The sequence below is a fragment of the Oenanthe melanoleuca genome, chromosome 5, assembly GCF_029582105.1.
Source record: "Oenanthe melanoleuca isolate GR-GAL-2019-014 chromosome 5, OMel1.0, whole genome shotgun sequence".
Lineage (NCBI taxonomy): Eukaryota > Metazoa > Chordata > Aves > Passeriformes > Muscicapidae > Oenanthe > Oenanthe melanoleuca.
Window position 1 is genome coordinate 44,993,802 of NC_079339.1, and position 21,579 is coordinate 45,015,380.

The following is a 21,579-nucleotide window of genomic DNA, read 5'->3' on the forward strand; positions in this document are numbered from 1 at the left end:
AGCATGACTGATTTGCCAGCTTGAGGGAGGAAAACAGAGAGAGGCAGAGCCTCATACTTCCTAATGCAAACTGGGAATTACCGAGAGGCAAGACAAGCTTTTTGCAGTCTATTACTACATTTAATAACCATCCACTTTAGTGAACCTATTCATAAGAAGCTGCAGCTAGCTGCCCCCTTAGGTTAAAGAAGGGGAAAAAAAATCACCTACGAAGTAGAGTTAATAGAGCTCTCAGCCAGAAGCCTGGCAACATCAGTCTTCTACCTCAGACTTGGGATTTTATCTAATTATACTGAGGCTGTCAATTACCAAACCTCCATTCGTTCAGCAGTCTGGATGTTTCTTTAAGTTCGGCTGAAGTCTTTCGTATATGGATTATTGGGAGTTTTGGTGTGAATTCCTCAAGTAACTGAAAGAACAGAAAGTAAGAGCAGTCCTACCTAATCTTAACATCAGCCATGCTGAGCCAGTGAGTTTGGCCAGATGACCTCTAAGGTCTTTTGCAACCTAATTCAATTAATAATTCCAAGATGGGCATAGCTGAGTAACTGACATTACTACTGGAACAAAGCCGCACACTTCTCATTGACATACCCCACTCATGGATCTAAAGGGAGGATCTAAAGTTTTTCTCCTTTCTACTACAAGTAACATTTGCAAAAAGGGGTGGCTAGAATTTGTCATCTGAGGTCATCCTTAAAAATGCCATTTTAACAACAGTTGCATCTGCTACAAAGCCCTAAGGAAAAACATCCAAACATTCACTTAATTAATTTATAGATGGTATTTAAAATGTTGGTCCAAGGAACAACTCTGGAACAGAGATAATTTACCTAAAGCTAAACTAAAGATCTGGACTCTAGAAAAAACATCCAGAAAAGGTCTATCCTGTTTAGCCACATAATGCTTAAGAAAGCAGAGTTCTTTAAAACTAATGGGTTGTGTGCACCAAGTACTTCCTCTACTGAAAGAGGTTTTAATGGTTCTCAGTCAATAGCTATGATGTACGTTATGAAACTTCTACTTGCTCTGATGTTCTGCTATGGTCAGCTTAATGACAAATGACACATGAACTAGTAACACAACAAAAGCCAAACATTATGGATTACTCAGCAAATCTTGCTCCTAATTTTGACTTGCCTCCATGCGAGCTTTGTAAAACTCCACGTCGTGAAGCTTCTCTTTGCACCGAACCAGCTCCATCTCCAGTCTCTCCACGCGGTTTGCCTTCTCTCTCAGGGAATCGAGCTCGTCTCTGTACGCTCGGGCAGAGCGAGCATCTGAGGCAAGGTGCATATTCTGAGAGGGATAAGCAGGGAGAAAAATCTAAATTAATACTTTTAGCCACGTGCTTCAAATTTTATTCTTTTATATTTTATTACCGATTGTAAGCATAGACAAATAGTATTCCCCCTGGTTAAGGAACAAGAGTTCTTCTAGTAGCCAGTAAATTGTCTACAAGATAGAGAGGTTCTTCAGCCTATTGGACCTCTGACATAAATAATGTCTGATGCTGCATAAGCTTCAGGCACTACTAGGCTGTTTGCAAGCTGAACAGATGAGACTGCTCTCAACAGTTAAATGGCAAGCATAGCACTGCTATGCCACAACCATAATCTTTAAACAGCTTGCTGGACTAAGTTGATTTCTCTATTATAAAACAGGCATAGTAGTAATTTTAGCCTCACACAAACAGATTTTTTTTTTTTTTTTTAAATAGGGAAGATTATCACAGTAAAACAAGCCCATCTCACCTCTTGCTTTATTTTTTGCAGCTCTAGGGTGAGCTGCTCAACTTCATGTTTAGAATCTGCAAGCTGCTCAGACTTCTCTTCCCTGAAAAGGATTAGAAAAATCTTAGTAATTTTTTTTTTTACTTTCCTGGAACAATATTGATTATATGGACACTGCCAGGAATCTGTAAAAGAAGAGAAAAATCTCCCAGCATATTCTTTATTATCACAGCATCATTTTCTCATGATACCATACACCTATCATGGATCCGAGTTTGCAACTCTATTTTTATACTAAGTTCCTATGTTTAAATCTCATTGGTGCACCTGCTACCATAGATAGCTTTCATTTTAAGTTAACAAGCAGAGCTAGCAGTTGGTATTCTGAAAGGGGAAGAGAGAGAGATGAGACACAAAAAGAATCGAAGTAGCCATCACCCTACACTTAAAGGCCAATTATTAAATAAAAGATGGAATACACTACTAGCTTCCTACTGCTCTGATTTGAAAGGTCTGATTCTGAGAGCTCCTGTGGAAGTCAGTATACTGGAGCCAACAAGCTCCTGCACTGTCAGGATGTACAACACTTAATATGCAAGTCTCTCTAGAAGCACAAAACAATGGTGACTTACAGCTCCTGACGGATTCTTCTCAATTTAGCCTTTGTGTCTGCCAGCTCAACTGCAAGGTGCTGCTTTTCTTCATTAGAAAGAGGGTTGGCAGGGTTTGGTGAAGAATCTGGACTTGGTACTTTCAGAGGGCTTGGTGGCTGCTGAGACTGCAGATAATCTCTCTCTTGAGTGAGATCTACAATGACCTGGAAATACAAAAGACTATGTAGTGCCAAGAGAAAAATAGTGTATTAATGCATAGTTTTAAAAATACCTATAAGATTATTTTAGATTTGGGAAATTATTAGTCTGGCATGATACAGAATTCAAGTGACAGCCAGGAGTGAAGGTTATACAGAAGAGGAAAGGAATCTCCACTATGCTCCAACCACTAAAACATTCCTCTTCCAATGTTTAAAGTAAATAGTCTATTTTCCTTGAAAAATTCATAAAAACCTGTAGCAACTAATGGTTCTAACTAACACTATCGCAGTCAAAAGCATGATAGAAGATTAAAAGGCTAAAGAAAGGTAGAAGGCTTCTCCAGAGATCTGAAGGGAAAGGAACTGATGAATCAAAAAAGCTAGAGAAGACAATGGAGCCCAGGAGGGTAGATGCCAACAGAGATACTAGCGAGCTCTGCCTGAAGGACTGCACAGACATGCAGAGACATCTGGTCTCCATTTCACGGAGAGATTCCTCAACTCCCCTTCACCACATCTTAGTGCTTACACAAGAATCAGTGGACAAGTCAAAATCTTTCTACGAATTTTCAGAGGTGTAGTAGAAAGGTGCAAAAGAAATAGAAACCTAGTGCACAAACAAGACACAAAAGAAGGAATGGAGCCCACATCTGCTGCTTCTCATGAGCTCTATATGGGAGAGATATGTCCTCATACTTCTGTGCATTCATCTCTCTCATCAATGAGCCTCCTGAGGTGGAAAACCATATTCCTGGAGAGAGACTCTAGTTCTTCTGGGGCCATATCTGGGAGCTCCAGCCATTGCAAGTCAAAGACATTCTCCTGATTGTGAGTCACCTAGGAATAGAAACAAAAAAGTATGTCTTTCCACTGGTTGAGTTGAAAATCTGTTCACCATATATGCAGCATTGCCCCATTCCTTCTATTCAATAAATTAAAAAACATCCATCCAGGCTGCAAATAATAAATGCAACTACTTAGCTGTAACACTACCCATAAATTTTTGGTATTTATATTTTTTATAATTATTAAGTCTGATTTTTAAGTGATCAGATAAATATTATGATCAATAGCATGCATACTTGCATATTAGAAGTGTACAGCTGTCTCACTGACCCCGAGGTGATTCTCACAGAGATGGGACTACTCCCACACTGAACATTACTAAGAATCCTTGATTTCAATGAATTCAACTTGCAGCTGATACAGCTGGGAGGAGCTGTATCAGCTGCAGAAATACCTCTGGTATTGCTAGCAGTGCATCTTTCAACTGTTACCGTACCTAAATTGATTTACTCTGAATCATTTAGCAGAAACATCAGGCAGGTCTCTCAAGCTCAGTTAATGACTGTTCCAGCTTTTGTTAAAACAATGTGCTTATCTCATCACTATTTTTTTTTCTTTCCTAAAAATGAACTATTTTTTAAGTGTTAAGAAAAAAGTTCCTGTCTCAAGACTTCTCCTATTTTTTTTCCTCATATTTAGTGTACCAGGCTTTCTGCACCTGCATGCATTAACACCTGGGCACAGACAGCATCCACTCCCAGTGAGGGGCTCTTCCACTTAGCTCTCCAAAGTAAGAGACTTTCTGTATTCTTTGGTAAGCCTATCCATATTCTTTCCTTCTTCTGAAGCCTTAGAAATCCAAGAATGCTTGTCACTGGATCAAACACCTTTTTAAAGAGAGCATATGTCCAATTCCAGCTCTTCAAGACAATCTAGCTCAGAGGTCACTGTCTGAAGAGAGTCACTGGGCAGGCTGTATCACCTACCACAGGGCTTTGGGACTTAACGCTTACACCATTGGTGCAAGGAGCTCTGCAGCTTCTAAGACACCCATGGATTTTGTCAATATTGCATGTGAGAATCCTTACAACAATTCCTTCTGCACAACCTATAAGTAGCAAGCAAGGGTGTTTACCTCTGCATCTCTTCCAAAGACCACTGAGCCAAGTAATGATCCCAGCACCTAACATTTTCATCATGTAATTTGAGCCTAGTAACATAGTTAATTTTCTTTTTCGTGAAGTTTATGAAACCATTATGAAATTCTAAGCATTAATATTTTATAGCAAAAAAATCCTGTTAAGTCAAGGAAGGGGGAGATACAACATCAAAATAGATGATAGTAAGAATCCTACCTCCTGAATGTGTGACACAATAGCAGCTTGGGTTTCAATATCCAGCTGTTTTATTCTGTCAATAAACTCTTCTTTCCTTTCACACTGTTAAAAGAAAGCACACCCTGAAACAGTGCTTCATAGCTTAAAACTTACTGCTCCATTTTTCATTTAAATTAAAAAAAACTCCAAACTCAAACAACCTACACTGCTAATAAAAAACTGTTCAAGATCTACACTTTGTTACACTAGGTATAACACTTCACTGCTCCATATGGAACATGAACTAAATTATGCATTAAATTATTTAAACTTTTTAGTCAGTACAATCATGGCTAAGTTAAGTGGCTGGTTTTACTGCTAAAAAGCAAGTTCAACATGCAATGTGATCAAGAGGTGGGGAAACAGCCAGAGGAAATCATCACAGCTTCATTAATGGAGCTGCACAAATGTAAACCTTCACTTACACTGCATCATTTAACCTGTCTGCTTTGCTGTTTGCATTTTGTTTGATTTTGGCAATGAAAAGAGACGCATCACTTTAGGTACTATTTACATCAATGCCTAATGTTGTTTGTTGGACTAAATCAACATATGTTTTAGATAAAAAACGGGAAGCATTCTGGATAAAAATGAATGACATTTCAGACAAACAGATTTTAGTAAATCTTTTACTTAAGACTTTAGAAGAGACAGACATCTGCTATCAGTATATCAGAGCAGTATTTAAAAGGGTTTTTTAAACTCATTTACAGTGTCCTTCTGAGGCCTGGCTCTGCGTCTCAACCATTTACTTCCTTGGGAAGAATCTCAGACCAGCAAATGAGGACTGAGGAGCACAGCAGCGAAAACAATTCTTTGTGCTGCAACACAACACTAACATAATTCAGAGCTGCAATACTAGACAGCTTTACCCTGACATAATTGAGCTGACATAGCTGAGCAGGGTAAGAGTCCTAAGGCATGACAAAAACACAAGGCAGACCTACAAATAAGGTCAATTATCAGCAAAGGCCTGCCTGCAACAAGGCCATTGTTTACTGCCTCAGAGGTTTGGTGGGCAGAACACTGATTTCTTTATCTGGTAACTGCTGTGCATTTCTCCAGAGTTTCCCATATACATTGTCTCTCTATTTATTTAAACAAATATCACACAAAGATCCCCATACTAATACACAAAGTATCTATTATGCTGGTATTTTTGACACATAATATTAAATAAAAATACTGTGCAAATAAAATAATGATTCATTAAACAAATATTTAGACTTGTTAAACTATTTGTTTGGCATTAACATGTACAGTTCCGCTTTGTATTTTAAAACAGTAAGAAAATAAACCAACGACAATCTTGATATCAAGAACACTGTTCAAAACTTATCTCGTCCCACTGTGTTATCAAAGTTAAAAAGAACACGTCCTGTGTCTGATTAAGCACTAGCAACAAATTGAGGCTACTGCTATCACACAATGTGCTTCCTCTCCCCTGCATTTCTTTCCTTTACCTATTGTGTTTCACACAATTTAGCTCACAAGCTGTCTTGAGCTCAAGATTTGTTCATACAGCACTGATTTTGCGTTGATTTTCTCATTCCAGGAAAAAAAAAAAACAGATTAAAAAAATCTTATCTTCTATGAATCATCACCTGCACAGCACATCCCAGAACCAACAACAGCAGCTTCTTGATTTCATCCATACTTTTACCTAGAGAGGAAAAAAGATCATCAGTACATATGTAAAACAGGTAAGGACTTGACGTGATCCTCTCCAAATTATGTGCCTAAAAGGAGAAGTAAGACTTTTGGACAAGTGCCTGAACAATATCTACATGCCTATTATAAAGTCACCATATTTTCTATGTAACAATGCAGTTCTTATAAATTCATTTAAAATCCCAAATCCAGCAAGACATTTTCCTCTTGATGTGCTATTCTCACCTATAATTTTCTATGGCTTTTCTGATCAATACACCACCAAAAAAAATCCCTTAAATAGTTCAATGCATATGAGCAATGCATGTCTATTTTGTTGTGATTAACAAGGGTGCAAAAAAGCCCCACAAATCACCAACAGCTCTCCCTCCTCCAAAAAACCCCATCAAAATAAAAAAAAACCACCACGGGCAGAAGTAAAGGAGGGTTACTTACAAAGAATGTGCCCTAAATTCTCCTTCTGTAAAACAGTTGCCACTCAGACTTCCCAAAGCTGAATACCATTCTGTGCAAATAAATTCTCTCTGAGAGATAGATGTTTCAGCAAATAAACTCTGCCCATTCTGCATCAAAGCCTGTTGACACTTTGAAGCACAAACCCCATGTGGTAAGAGGGCAGAGAATGAGGATGTGTAAGGGATACTGAGGAGCTGGCCATATGCTGGGAGCCGTGGGGAGAGGAGACAGCCCCTGTGCTGCTGCAGGCAATCCTGCTGTGACCAGCAGCCCTGGCCAGCCACTTCCCAGCATTAGGAGAGGGAAAACCTTAAGTTCCTCAAGGGGAACTGGTGCAGCTTAGAACCAGCTTGTTTCAACAAAATTAATGTGGATTGTTGGATGGTAAAGGAAATTACGTATATCAAAGTTAGACAAAGGGCAAGGCAAAAAGGGCAAAAGGAAGGCAGGGAGTTTCAAAGAGAAAAATAAAACATCTTTACAGAGCTAGGTTCAGGAAAAGTCTGTTCTCATCCACACTGGGGGAGGATGAGGAAAGAGAAACAAAGAAACAAAACAGGCCACATATAGCTTTCTCTCATCCCTACACATGTGCATTCTTCCTGAGCGTGTAATTGTGCAACTAATGCTTTCATCTTACACCCTGATTTACTTGGGTGTTCAACTGCTCTTATCACTAAATAGATACTAATTTCTGAGTGTAACTGTGCTCTGCTCCTCCACCAACACCATGCCCTTGAGAGGTTGTCCTGGCAGTCAGTCAAAGGCATGCGCAGGACCCAAGGCCAGGGAAGGGGAGTTAATCTGACTCATCAGTTAAGCTGCCACAGCCCCACAGCTGCACAAAGGCACTGACCTAAATTACCACGAGGGTTCCTGCCATTCCCACAACCTTGCAAGCCAGCATGGCCACATGCAGGCAGCTTAGGAAATAACTTGTCTCCCGATTTCTGGGAACACAAACATCCTAAACCAGTCTTTAAACATACCTACAAAATTTTCAACAACTTTTAGGTATGTTCATCTTTATAACAACTCAAGAATGCCCTACAAAAATCATCAGTTCATTCATCTTGTATGAACGAACACTACAATTCTCAATATCCACATCCTGCATTAGTAACCATTAAGATTTTGCAAGCAGAAGTTCTTCTCTTCAACAGGAGCAACCATCTTTAAAATACGCTAGTTACACTTCACCACAAGCTTATTCCCACAAGCAGAATATTTAAAAACTAGTTTTGAAAGACATACAATCATCCTTACTTTTCTCCCAGTATGCAGCAGCACATAAGGCTTCTTCCTTCCTCGAAGTTACAATTTAATACACAAATTCAATTTCAGACTGTGAAAGTCTGATTGTTCTGTACGACTCTCAATAACACTATATAAGCACAGACAATGACACAAAATCCTTCACCGACAGCAAAAAAAAAACCAAAAAACCCTATTACTTCATGAACAGTTCCTCTGAGGGCACTACTGGGAGGCTATTTGTCTGGTCAGAAGGTATGTTTTCAAGAAACTGAGTTCTCATTAGTTTCAGCTCTGGGTTTCATTCTACATCAGCTTCAAAGCAATACAGACCAGGTACTAAATGCAGAGCATGCCTGCGGGACACAAAAGCAAGTCATTAAGTTATGGAGAGCAAGTGACTTGAGCATGTCTCTCATTGGCCTAAGCTTACTCAGGTAGAACATCTCCATGGAGACTGAAGGAGTCACGCTGCTTGCTCTGGATATGCCAGACACGAGACTTAACCTTTGTGTGCTCTGGGCACCTTCATCTGTCAACCATAGATTCCAATCTGTGCACCATGGCATCCCAGCTATGCTTGGGGGGAGCAAGTGGCTTGAAATCACTCATTTTAGAAAATACCAGGGCTACTTTCCAACTGTGACACCATCTATACCATCCTAAAGACATGTGAGCTACTTAAAGCCATTCAAACCACACCCTGCATCTCTGCACCAAGGCTTTGCTATTTTCTCAGTAAGGTAACAGATGGGCATTGGTGTGCCTGCAAGACCTTGTAAGGTGAAACACCTTTGGCTATTATAGCAAAGTAACTTACCAAGGTCAACCCTGGTAACATAGACTGACCTTCCTTGGAAATAGCCCTTTGAGCAAGACCTTCCTCCTCCCATGAGGAAGTGGAGGCAGACCAAGGCCAGCCATGGCAGGGATGGACAAGCTAGAGTTTGCAGAAAGACTTGAGATAATAATGAATTATTAAGTTTCTCAATGTTTTAAACATAACATTTAGCAGTCTGCTCTCTCCCCGGGCAGCTTGCAGTGAAAATTTAGCTGTCAGGATTATTCCAAGGTTTCCTTTTCAATAATTTTTTCTATGCTTGCAGACATACTACATCATGTAATGAGAGATTGTAATACTTGCTAAAAACACTTCTAAGGCTTAAAGGTCCACTGAGCAGATATACTAGCCATACAAGTGTTTCAGAAGATCATGTGTGATTAAAGAGTTCCATTCCTTGGGCTTTAATTCAGAAGTCGTCTCCCATGGGGAAGAGACAGTTTGTTGACACAAAGGCACTCCCAGATCACTCATTCTCAAGCTAGGTTTGAGTAACATTTTAAAGCTTTGTAGAATAACACTACAACATATACAGGAGATTTACAACTATAACATTTACAGGAGATTTTTTTAAAATAGGGTATGAGTATGAAAAACCTGTCTACCAATCTGAAGTGCTTTAGAGAGAGTTTTCAATTAAAACTCAAAACAAGCCAGGAAGGGATTAATTACCCCTTTCCCCTTTCATCTCACCCACAGGAGAGCTGAGCTACCACACGTCAGTGGAATGCCCAAGGTGACAAAGTGAATCAGAAGGACTTCTAGGACTACTACAGAGCACATTCTACACTCCAGACAGTGCCTCTGTCCTGCATGCCAAAGAAAAGCAAGTGAACTTCATCCCTGATTCAATCCTGCCTTCTAAACAGTTGTCATGTTTTTCAAAAAGCTTGATTTATGCCCATTTAAAAGACTGTAAAGTTTCTTGTGCAACCTCAGAAGCAGAAATGTGCCAGCTCCCCTATGCTGGCTCATTGGGATGACACAAGTCCTTCTCAGACAGCTGGGAAGAAAGTCTGCTGAGTCTACTCATGCTTATTAGCTGATCTTATCAAGACACTGTCCTCCTACGACCTAGGATGCAAACAGTTTGTTCTGGGGTAGCTCCTTGCTGAGAGGTACCCACAAGAAAAATGGACAAGAGTCAAACCATCACTTAAACAGAAAGATGCTACTTAAGAAATGAACACTTTTCTTTCACTCCTTTTCTTAAAATTCCAGGGCAGTTGCTCTTGGACCCTGTATTTGTGCTGCAAGGGAGCCAGCCAGCCACCTGGAGCATTTGCAGAAAGCCCATCTGCTCCCAGCCATGAGAGAGGGCCAGCAGGTTTCCTGGAAAATAAAGGAAAGGAAAGCCCAGACACCACTTGTGCATCCTGGGAGCCTCCCTGTGCCAGAGCCAGAAGATCCCTCTGCTCTCGTGGGGCTGGAGGCTGGGAAACAGATGGCAGGACTCAGGGAGAAGGCGGGCAGAGGGATTAGGAGACGCGACAACAAAAAAAGGAGGATCAAGGTACAGAGAGAACACAAACAATGAAAAAAATGAGAGGGGGGGATGGGAAGATATCTGAGAAAATGGGAACAAGAGGGTCCAAGTAAGTGCTATTTTAGGCATGTGTTGCCTGTTTCTCCATATTTCTACTCTGATGTTACTCCATCGGCACAGGAGGGAGTGCACAGCAGCAGCTGGAGGGTGTGCAGAGAATGTGGGGAGGGTGAAACACACAAGCACTGTTTTTCCCAACCCCAGCAACATCCTCGGTGAGAAAAGTCTGAATGCTAAATTTACACTATTGAGGCAGTGTTTTGTTATTAACTTTATATTTTATGAACCCTTGTGCCTCTGGAGGCCTGTGAAACAAAATAGGGAAGGAAACCATACAGGAAACATACCCAAGTGAGAGTAGGCTTTTACAATTATAATGAAAACTGATTTCTATAGGCACTTGTAAGCAGGGACTTTGAGGTCTCTCATTGACAAACTTAACATGTAATTTGAAAAGCATATATAAATAGCAAAGTTTTTTGAAGGGACAGAAATGAGCCTATTTTTAGGCAAGTAAAACCTCACTTCCATCCTTGATCTAAAAAAAGTTAAAAGCTCTCCCCTCTCATGATTGACTGTTTATCCAAAAGATAAAGTGCCATAAGTTTCCAAATACACTCACTAGCTGTGTAAAAGTAAGAATGTCTAGAAAAGGAGAAATTTAAAAATGCATCTAAATAGATGTTCACAACCATGACTGTGTACTGATATTCCCTGTGTGACCACATGAATGAGTGGCCATTTATAAGGCATGCTAAAACCAGACATAATATTAAAAAGTGATTACAGCAGTGTTGTAGATGATAAATAAGCTGATGATTCTCTTACTGAGCACAGGGGGATTTGTGGTGCAGTAATGAATTGCAAGAGCTGCTCAGCAAGAAAAAGAATTGCTAAAAGACAGAAATGAAGAGGAAATTTAATGATAGTAGCTGTCTACCACACAGTGCAGGGAAGAGAATAAATCCTCTGACATCAGCTGCATTGTTCTGCAAGTCAAATTCCTTGCAGAAATTTTTTAAATCCTTTAATTAAACTTTCAAGTTTATTTTTAGTTCCCTGTATTCTAGAAAACAGTCAAGCCTTGATCTTCCAACAAAGATTTCTGCTATTTTTATGCCCATGGACAAATGAAGTAGGCAAATTTGCTATGGCTAGGAACCAAACTATTCAGAGGACATGAAAGCAAGTAAAGCTCATAAACCCAGCAGACATGTGCCTTTTCCTATGCAAAAGTCCAAGTGCTACCTCATTTTTTGTGATGGCAGCTCTGTTTTTCCAATAATCTCATGTTCAAAGCAAAGCTGCAGAAGTCCTCAGCAGTCCCAGCTGGTGAGTGCCAAATGGAAATTAAATAGCAAGAACAGCAGTCACAGCTTCAGTACTCAGTTTATAATTTGATGCCTGTAACACCCCTTTTGCCTATGTTTCAGAAGGCAAAAGTAAAATTTCTAGAAAGCGTGCAGAGCCAGAACATCACATGCGCTTATTACAAAAAATAAGTTTCTGAAATTGTACACAGTGAATCAGATCTAACAGCTCTTTGGTCTTGGACCTGTGGAGACAATACAGTCACTAACATCCTTCCCAGCTCAAACAGTACAAAGCAATACAGGATTTGTTCCAGGAATGTGACCATGGGATTGATTCTTCGTCCTCTGATCAAGAAGGTCAGAGAAGTAACTTAGCTTGTAACTGAGCTACAGGATGGGGAAGGCAAAACTGGGGTTTCATCACTGCCTCACTAAGAGAGAGAATATCTTTGTTTTGCTTATTTTCCCCTCCCAAGTGCTCCTGCCTTCCTCTGACTCCTCTCTGCACGACAGTAACAAAGACATCATCACCTGTCCATGACAGCCCATTCCTTCATTCAGCTTTTTGCACTGGCTTTACTACCTTCACCTCAGCCATCTCATCCCTGTTCCCTCTTTCTGAGCTCCCATTAGCTCTCAGCCAATTCTTCTTCCTGAGGGAAGTTCTAGTTCTCCACTTCTCTAACCATTTCTCCTGCACATCCTACCTGTGAATGCCTACCCAATGGCAAGATTAAGATGAGCTTTTCAGACACTCTCCTCCTTAAATACATTCTTTAAAGCAAATACATCTGGAATCTTCCTTCGCTCACCACCTTCTTCTGTCTAAGCTGGGACTGGGTCTCAAAAATCATTATATAATATGGCTAAATAAGAAATTAGGGTTTTTTTGCACACATGCCCCATCAATTTTAGATGTTACAAACCAGAAGTTACATTTTTGCATTTTTTTATCTTTTCTTTTCATGTTCTGTCCAAATAACACCAGTAGTAAACCAGAAATGGGGAAAATAAATTTTAAAAGACCACGTTAAAAAAAACCAAAAAGAGAACAAAAAACCCCAAACCACCACAATGTGAAAGATCTCAAAGAGAAGAAAGTTTTCTCGCTGTAATTAAAGGATCTAGAAGCCAGGAACACATGTATGACCACTGTCTTTCCTACAAGAGACACAGGTACTTTCTTCAAAGAGAGATCTAAGACAAAAACCAGCAGGCTAACGATAGCAAATTATAGCTGGATACAGGACAGCTTTCAAATGTGTGCTTTCCCAGGAACCAAAATTGTATTTACCACATTATGAGTCTCCTGCCAGCTGTCGCTCAGGAATGGCTGTGACAAGAAACCAGCCAGCCCTTCCCACTGACATTTAGCCAGCAGAGATACTGCCTTGCTGGCCCAGATGCCTCCATTCAGAAGCACTCTCCATGCTAGGCAGCCCATTGCCCATATGACCAATGAGAACAACAGCTCTTGTCTTTTGACTTTCTTCCTTGCCCATAACAGTAGCCTGTATAGCCCATTTAAGACTTGCAAGCTTTATTCTGCTTGCTGAAGAAGTGAATTTCTTACTCTCAGTTCAATTTTAACACAGAGAGTATGAGTTAACACAGAGAGTATGAGTTTCAGTGATCCAACATTGGCTAATGTTCTTTTCTGACAAATACTTTTTTGTACATACGCACTCTACAGCTGCTAAGAGCAGCAAAACAGAATCTTCTGCCAAGAGTCCTGCCATTTGTTCTGGAGAGAGATGCTGATTACCATGTCATTCCCCATCACTGCTGACAGGGCTCATTCAGTTTACCTTCTTTGGTAAAAAGAAATACAATGCCCTTGGCACTAGCACTGGGCTCAGGCAGAGATAGAATAGGCACGCAAAAAGAATAAAAAAGTAAGAAACACAATAACAAAACTTTCCATTTCAGAAATGTGTTTCAAAGAAGTCAACTCAATTTTCAGGCTTTCCTTTTGTCTCATCAAAAGCACTGGACTCTGGACATGAGCTTACTGGCTTCCACCTTACTTCTGATGTGATACATCGTGAAACAGATATCATTGTCTAATCAACATCGTCAGACAAACATTTTTATTTTTGTTCATTCTGTTCCTCACATTTTCCTGCTTTTTTATATACATATCTTTCTCTCCATCCTCATTTGTATTTCTTCCCACATTTCATTTGCAACAGTTCCTTCACACCTGATAGTAATTCTGCAAGACTCTGATGCGCACATATAGCAAGAACTAAACTCATTATACAGGCACACAGAACACTTGGAGGACAACACATCCTTGGTCACCTGCAGTAAGGGGTAAAGAGACACAACTGTCAAACAAACAGCTGCTGTTCTGCTTCGGCAAGAACTCACTCATCACACATGTATGTGCATCACATGGAAATACACATGTATATTTATATATACAAGTATATAAATACCTCAGTGTTACATTCTAGGTATATAAAGTTGTGAGATTCAGAGATGCTTAAAGATTTGTAGTTTGCCTACAAATACATACAGTTTATTAAAAAGCCTATCTGTATTATGGCCTGTTTAGGAGACTGGTTGCCAGAGTCCCTTAGGAGCAACTCTCAGTCCAAACAGTTAAATGACTGGTGGCCAGTCACAAGTGGGGTGCCCCAGGGCCCAGTATTGAGGCCAGCCCCAGTTAATGTCTTTGTCAATGATCTGGACAAGGGCATTGAGGGCACCCTCAGTCAGTTTGCAGATGATGTTGAATTGGGTGGGAGTGTTGATCTGCTGGAGGGTAAGAAGGCTCTACAGAGAGATCTGGACAAGTTGGATCCATGGGCTGAGGCCAGTGGTATGAGGTTCAAAGCAGTAGAGGTGCCATCCCAACAATCCCAGGCATCACTACAGGCTGGGGGCAGAGTGTCTGGAAAGTTGCCTGGTGGAGAAGGACCTGGGGGTGCCATTTGACAGCAGCTGAACATGAGCCAGCTGTGCCCAGGTGGCCAAGAAGGCCAATGGCATCCTGGCCTGTGTCAGCAATAGTGTGGCCAACAGGACCAGGGCAGGGATTGTCCCTCTGTACTCGCACACCACCTTGGCCCTGGTGATGTCACACCTTAAATCCTGTGTTCAGTTCTGGGCCCCTCATTACAAGAAAAACATTGAGGTCCTGAAGTGTGTCCAGAGAAGGGCAAAGGAGCTGGGAAGCGTCTGGAGCATAAGTCTGACAAGGAGCTGCTGAGGGCACTGAGGGTGTTTGGCCTGGAGAAAAGGAAGCTCTGGGGGACTTTATTGCTCTCTACAACTACCTGAAAGGATGTTGTAGTGAGGTGGGGGCTGGTCTCTTCTCCCAAATAACAAGTAATAGGTCAAGAGGAAATGGCCTCAAGTTGCATCAGGGGAGGCTTAAGAATACTCTCATGGATGAAGGAGTAATTTCTTCACTGAAGTGGTGGTCAAGGATTGGAACAGGATGCCCAGGGAAGTGGTTGACTCATGATCTCTGGAAGTATTTGAAAGACACAGATGTGGTGCTTAGGGACATAGTTTAGTGTTAATGACTCTTTAAAGTGTTTTCCAACCTAAATCAGAATAGAGTTACAGAATCGTTTAAGAAAATAAAACAAACAAAAAAATCCAACAGATTTTATTTAGTATTACAGAGGAGACTAATGAAGTACCAATGAACTACTCACCAGAAAGAGGATCTTTGCCAATCATTAAAACATTTGGTAAATTCATTACAATCAGCTGCTGAAGGACCTCCTAAACAAAAGAGAACAGACAAAGTTCAGTGTGAAGGAATCCAAATCAATCCCATTACAAAGAATACAAAGCTCCATCAGTTACAAAGCTTTTAACATACTGGCAGGTCAGAGGTCACAAGAGGAAGCCCCACTTGAGAGAGAAATCACTATTTGAAGATAGCATCAGGTTGCACAGCTAACATACACTAATCACCTCTTTTAACAATGGCTAATATGGAACTTAAAGGGCCCCTTGGCACTAATCAGAATAAATGCATGACCATGCCAGGCACACCAATCATTCATGCCTTTACCCCAGGCATGACCTGTATTCATCTGATGTGCAACATACAGCTGCTGCCATGTTTCAAGGCATATAAATGAACCTAGTCCAAAGGTACCTAAGCCACTCTGTGAAGTTTGAGTAACTCAAGTAATTGGTCAAATTATTTCATGGGCCTGAAAACTTAAGGATGGGCTAGGTGTTGGAGTTAGTAAGTTGGTCTGAGAACCCCACAGCTAGGGAAGTGGGTATGGGGAAAAGCACTTGACCAGGCAACTGACACTGCTCAGAGAAACTGGATTTAAAGTTCTAGATTTATTTACATTGTTTTTAACGCAGGGTAAAACAGAATTAAATTATGTTCATTACATACTTAAGGGTCATTTTATTTTGGGGAAGATGACAGAAGGGAGCAGCATCAGGTTCAACATCTGAATGCCAGCTGTCTGAAACTGCCCTGAAATCACCAAATGGCTTAAGGGGGAAGAAAGGCTACAAGCCCTGGGGCAGGCACAATGCTTAAAGTTGTTCAAATAAATACACTGCAAAGGGAACTCTATACAGTAACACGATCAGCCCAGAAACAAAAAGCAGAGGAGTATAGCTGTTAGCTTTGACTTGTAGTTACCAGCACCCCCACTTGTGATGATCTGGATAAAACATTTTGCAGGCAGGTTTTTATTTCACATAAAAAGCCTGGGAGGAAAACAGTTGTATGACTGAAACACTGTGCTGAGATTCAGGAAATGAAAGTTCACAGATACAACTCTACCAAATGTTTGGCAGGTGCCTTTTTTCCGGCTTGTCTCCACTTCCCAGACTACCCCATGGCCACTGGAAGGACACATGCATTGATACTTGCAAAGCATTCAGACCAGAGGAAAAAGCACCACAGCCCAGCAGAGAAACACATTTCCTGAAACAATCACCCATTCACCCAAACACTTCCCCTTCCCAGCTACCCATTGTTATTTCTCTGCTTACAAAGTTATACTACAGGAGGAAAATTAAGCTTGATTGAAGGAGGAAATAATTCAGAGAGCCTGCAGCTTTTGATAAGCAATCAGAGTGCATATTCTAAAAAAATGTTTTGGACACAACACACTTAACTTTTTTTCTCCTGATCCATACCAAAACACATTCCTTGGCAGTTCCATTTTCAGATAAAGTAGAAATATCTGTGTCACAGCTAATAGAATTTTTGGAGGTGTTAAGGAAAAATATTCCTTTATGTTATGTGAAGCTTGGCTAATGCAGACCAAATATTCACTGACTCATTAGCCAAATGCATTTTTATTTTGGGCCACATGAGACACGTTAAACAAAGTTTGCTTGCATCAGTTACTGAAACAGGTGCAAAATCTATTGAATGTAACAGCACACAGCTGGACTGCAGCATGTGCTATGACAATACAGCATGGCACTGAGGCTTTAAACAAAAACAAAAAAACAAAAAAACAAAAACAAAAAACAAAAAAACAAAAAAAAAAACAAAACAAAACAAAACAAAAAAAAAACAAACAAAAAAAAAAAAACCTACACTTTTCATATACTAAAGTATTGAGCTTTAACCAGCAATTTCCATGGCAAAAAAGGGGAGAAAGAATTCTGCTTCCAGTCACCCTGCACGTGGAGCAGTACTGAGGCAGGAATGCATAAGGAATTTCTGCTGTCTTTGTGTAACCATCAGATCACTAGCTATTTAACTGGCAGGCATTACTGCTAACTTTTATGCTGTTAACATTCCCATGAGCTCCTCCTGCAAAATTATTTGAGTGTACCACCCAACACAACCATGACTGAACTCCCTCATAATTGTCTGAGCTCAGTATCTTCTGGCAAGAATCTGACAGTCACTGAATAGGTGCTGAAATGGCCCCAAGCCTGGAAGAGTGATTTGCTAATTCAGATTGAAAGATTCGGATTGTTGCAAGAGGTGATACTCTGACCCGTTTATTTTTAAAGTAAAACATTTAAACAGATAATTATCTGTATTATTCTAAAAGCCTTTGCCTTCAGGTTAGTGCTTGTGATGATAACACCTGACTGTTACAGTGCAGCTCACCAGCAGATCTCAACACTTCATAAAAGAAGGTCAATGCCATTGCTATCATCTGTGAACAGATCTACCAGTAAACCATCCACTCACATAGCTGCAAGCATGAGATAATACATGTTAAGGGAAAGCTCCTATGAATTTAGCTCAGATTTTTTCCAGACTGAAACCCCAGAAAGTTAATGAAGATCAGCGGACACTCAGTGACTGACTGGGATATAATGTGACCATGTGTAAGATAGATTGCTCAAAATCCCACATCTAGAAATAGAACTAACATCTTCCTCACCTAAAGCAAACCAGAATTCTTCAACTTCTATCATTAATCAATGTTTTCTTGTTTTCCTTCTCTGAAGCAGCAATAACACATTATTACACTATTAAAACATTTTACACAAGTAAAATGCTGTGCCTCAGCCTGGCCTCTCAGTTCCCCTCACATCATTCCTCCTTGAAAACCCCATGAAGTCAGGGTTCAGGCAGGGAACTGGGCTGTTTCCAGCCTGTGAACTGGCACTGAGAATCAAAGGGCCCCATGGACCCAACCAGGGTACATTGCCCAGGGTACAGCTGCTCTGGGCATTGGGTTAACCTGGGCACACTGCTGAAATCTGGACAAAAAAAAGAAATGGTAGATAAAATGACCCATTTCCCCACAGGGGCAGCAAGTTATATTAATGCATTACATATAAAGGATGCTGTTATGCTTGAAGTCAAACACAGCTGACAGACTCCAGAGCAGAGGCAGAGATGTGGGGGGTGTGTGTGTGTCCTTCTGCCTGAGGCAACCAGGCATGGCTAGGGGCAACACATCCAGGCAGGCGCTGCTGGAGAGGGAAACAGGGTTTTCAAACATTTTAAATTGCCCACAGTAGCCTAGAGTACCCTGGAGAGCAACTGTACAAGCAAAAAGTCTAATTCCTCTAGAGAGAAGCCTTTTAATCATTTTTACAGGGCAACTAAAGCTTGGTTAAAACAGTAAAGGTTACAACAACAACACATGGTAACTATTTCCCAGATTATTAAAACCATTAGAAACTGAGTTGCCAGATTTACAGCTCAACCAACGCAGAAGCCAGCTACTGCAAGTCAGCAATCACCTCCCTCAGACTACGGTTTGTCTTTTTTATTTACTTTTTGTTGCTAACGAGATTTCTGTGAAAAAAATAATGCTGGTATCAGAAGTGTTATTTAAGGAATCAAAACAAATCCCTGTCTGGCCTCAGTGCAGTGCCTGTAGGTTTCTGAAATGCTCCTCACCCAAAGATCAGGATATTTTATGCTTGAGGAGATTTGTCCAATGTCTTTCGACAGCAGCAATGGCTGCAAGAACGGGTACTTCCAGGTAGTACATTCAACACCATGATCACAAAATACAAGGATCAGCAGCCAAGTCTTACACTGCTTGAGCCAGACAAACTCAGCAATAAAGGCCACAAAGGTTTGTATTGACAGGGAGGGCTGTGAAGGTCACATTGGGTGTTCAGACCTCAACTGCTGTGCTTGCTCACACAGACATGGAGCCTGAAGCTGGCGGGGACAATCACAGCACCCCAGCAACAAAAGGGATACTGCCTAAGCCAGAGGTAAATTTTGCTGAAAGCACCTAGGCACTCCAGGACTCGTACACCAAGAAACATCAGTGAGTTACCATAAGAGAAATCATAAGGTTAACCATAAATATAAATGTTCTGTTTCTATCAGCAGCCTTCTGGTGTCTGAGCTCCTGCTGTGAACTTGCTTGACATTTGCAAGCTCTTTGCAATCACTTTTTTAAAAAGAAGCTTAAGACAAAATAAAGCCAAAATTCCCCCAACATTGATTCTAACAGTCAAGGGTCTTAGGAAAAATCAAGACACATACAAGATTAAGGATAAAATTCTAAGCACCAAATTAAGCATTTAGGCTTACTAAATGCATGAATAAACACTCATTCCTTCCATCTGAAAGTTTCTAATCATTCCTGGAGTGCTGAGGCACATTTTATGTTCTCTTTTTATCCCTCCAACATCACACACAGCGGATGTTTGCTCTTTGCCTTAGATCCTCAGAAGAGATGCAGTAGAAGCTCTCCCTCTCAAGTCACCATGGTCACATATTAACACTCTATTTACCTGTAACAGGGTAAGTGGGCCTCTCGTAATTTTGCAGGAAAAAGGTCTCCTTAGTCCATACTAAATTTCAATAAATATTGGCTTCTTAAAAATACATGTGCAACAGCATGGAATAAAATGATCTTAAGGCATGACTCTTGAATGCACTTTTTTAGTCCCAATTTAAGCGTGCCAACAGCCCCTGCAGAGAATGAATTGCTAGGAAAGGAGTAGGCAAAATTGTCCCTTCCATGGCTGAGAGACCCAGCAAACACAAGCTTTACACAAAAACCCCCCCCTGCATTACCATACAGCACAGCATTAATGTAGAGTAACTACTAGCTTCTCATGCAGAATTAAATTAACCTCTGCCTGAATCCTAAACAAGAAGTACTAAATAAATTATGTAAGGAGAGAGGCAGTCTAACAGTCATTGTAATTCAATGCTCAAGCCAAGCAATTCCATTTAAGTATAGTGCTTAGCTATAAAATGCTAATTGCCCAGCTGACTGGAAGCCAAATGGTGCTTTCCTACTTAAAATGCCCATGAGGAAAAACCATCATCAGCTTTATTTATACCAGCAAAAGCAAACAGTATCCAGTCAGGGAATTTGGCTTACATTTTAGCTGCAATTCAGGCCAAGAGAGCAGGAAAGCTCAGCAGAGTGCTATCTGCGCATCACTGCCAATACCTCACTCTGATAACCTCAGTATGGATCTGATCTCACAAACATCCTTGCAGTGGGAAACATTTGGTGAAACACCAAATCCTTAGAGAAGGTCTCAGCAGGAGTCAGTGGCCATCTGCACAAGCCCAAAGCCTCCTAGCAGCAGGATGGGGTGGCAGCTTTGACCTTACATTTTAAGGGCCCTTTGGATGCTGCCACAAAGACAGACTGGGAGCTGCACTTCCCAGGTAAAGTTCACTCCAAGTCCAAGGGAGAATCAAACACAAACTTTTCTGGAATCAGAATTCTAAGGAAGAGCAAACACTCTAAACAACAAGTTTTAAAATAAAACACATATTAAACAGCAAATTGAGACACAAGGGTTGCTTTGGTAAGTATGCTTTTTTCAAAATGTCTAGCTTTGTACTAAAATAATACCGAAAAGCTATTTTGCAGCCTACAAAAAGGTTATATTTTAGACAAAAAATATATTTGTCTCCCAATAGATATAAATTTTTAAAGGTTGGGGGCAGTTGTTATAATTACCTGATGAGTTATGCATCAAAAATCATAGCAGGATCCTGTGAACTGTACGGCAGGGTCTCACAGAAGATTAGGCAAGATGAAACAAGTTGTTGCACAGAAATGACAAAGAAGCGAAACACAAATGTTTTATTGACGCATTTACCATGTACATCCTAGCATGCAAGCACGCCTGATGACACCATGTATGTGACTCAGTACTGCTTCCCTGCCAACACATTATATACATGACAAAATTTGATTAAGAACTTTGTTCATCGCTGCAACAATTGTAGTCATTACTTGACGGACTAGAGGATTAGCTGTCTTTAAATGGATTTTTTTTTTTTTTTACCTTCTGAAAATCAGCAAATTACAAAGCACATTTCTAAAGACTCTTCAAGTGGAAACCCAAAAGCCACTAAAATAACTGTGGCCTCATCTG

At 40.5% G+C, this 21,579-nt stretch overlaps 1 protein-coding gene across 3 annotated transcripts in view; it reads right to left on the reverse strand.

The window, feature by feature from the left end:
• CCDC88C (coiled-coil domain containing 88C) overlaps positions 1–21,579 on the reverse strand; it is a 94,947-nt gene that overhangs the window by 41,792 nt on the left and 31,576 nt on the right. For all 3 annotated transcript variants that reach the window (XM_056493513.1, XM_056493514.1, XM_056493515.1), the window contains 7 exons: positions 15,462–15,531; positions 6,314–6,372; positions 4,689–4,772; positions 3,244–3,384; positions 2,366–2,550; positions 1,755–1,836; positions 1,141–1,299 (listed from right to left, as the gene is read on the reverse strand). In XM_056493513.1, the coding sequence (XP_056349488.1) occupies positions 1,141–1,299; positions 1,755–1,836; positions 2,366–2,550; positions 3,244–3,384; positions 4,689–4,772; positions 6,314–6,372; positions 15,462–15,531 (780 nt within the window). The remainder of the gene's footprint in view (positions 1–1,140; positions 1,300–1,754; positions 1,837–2,365; positions 2,551–3,243; positions 3,385–4,688; positions 4,773–6,313; positions 6,373–15,461; positions 15,532–21,579) is intronic.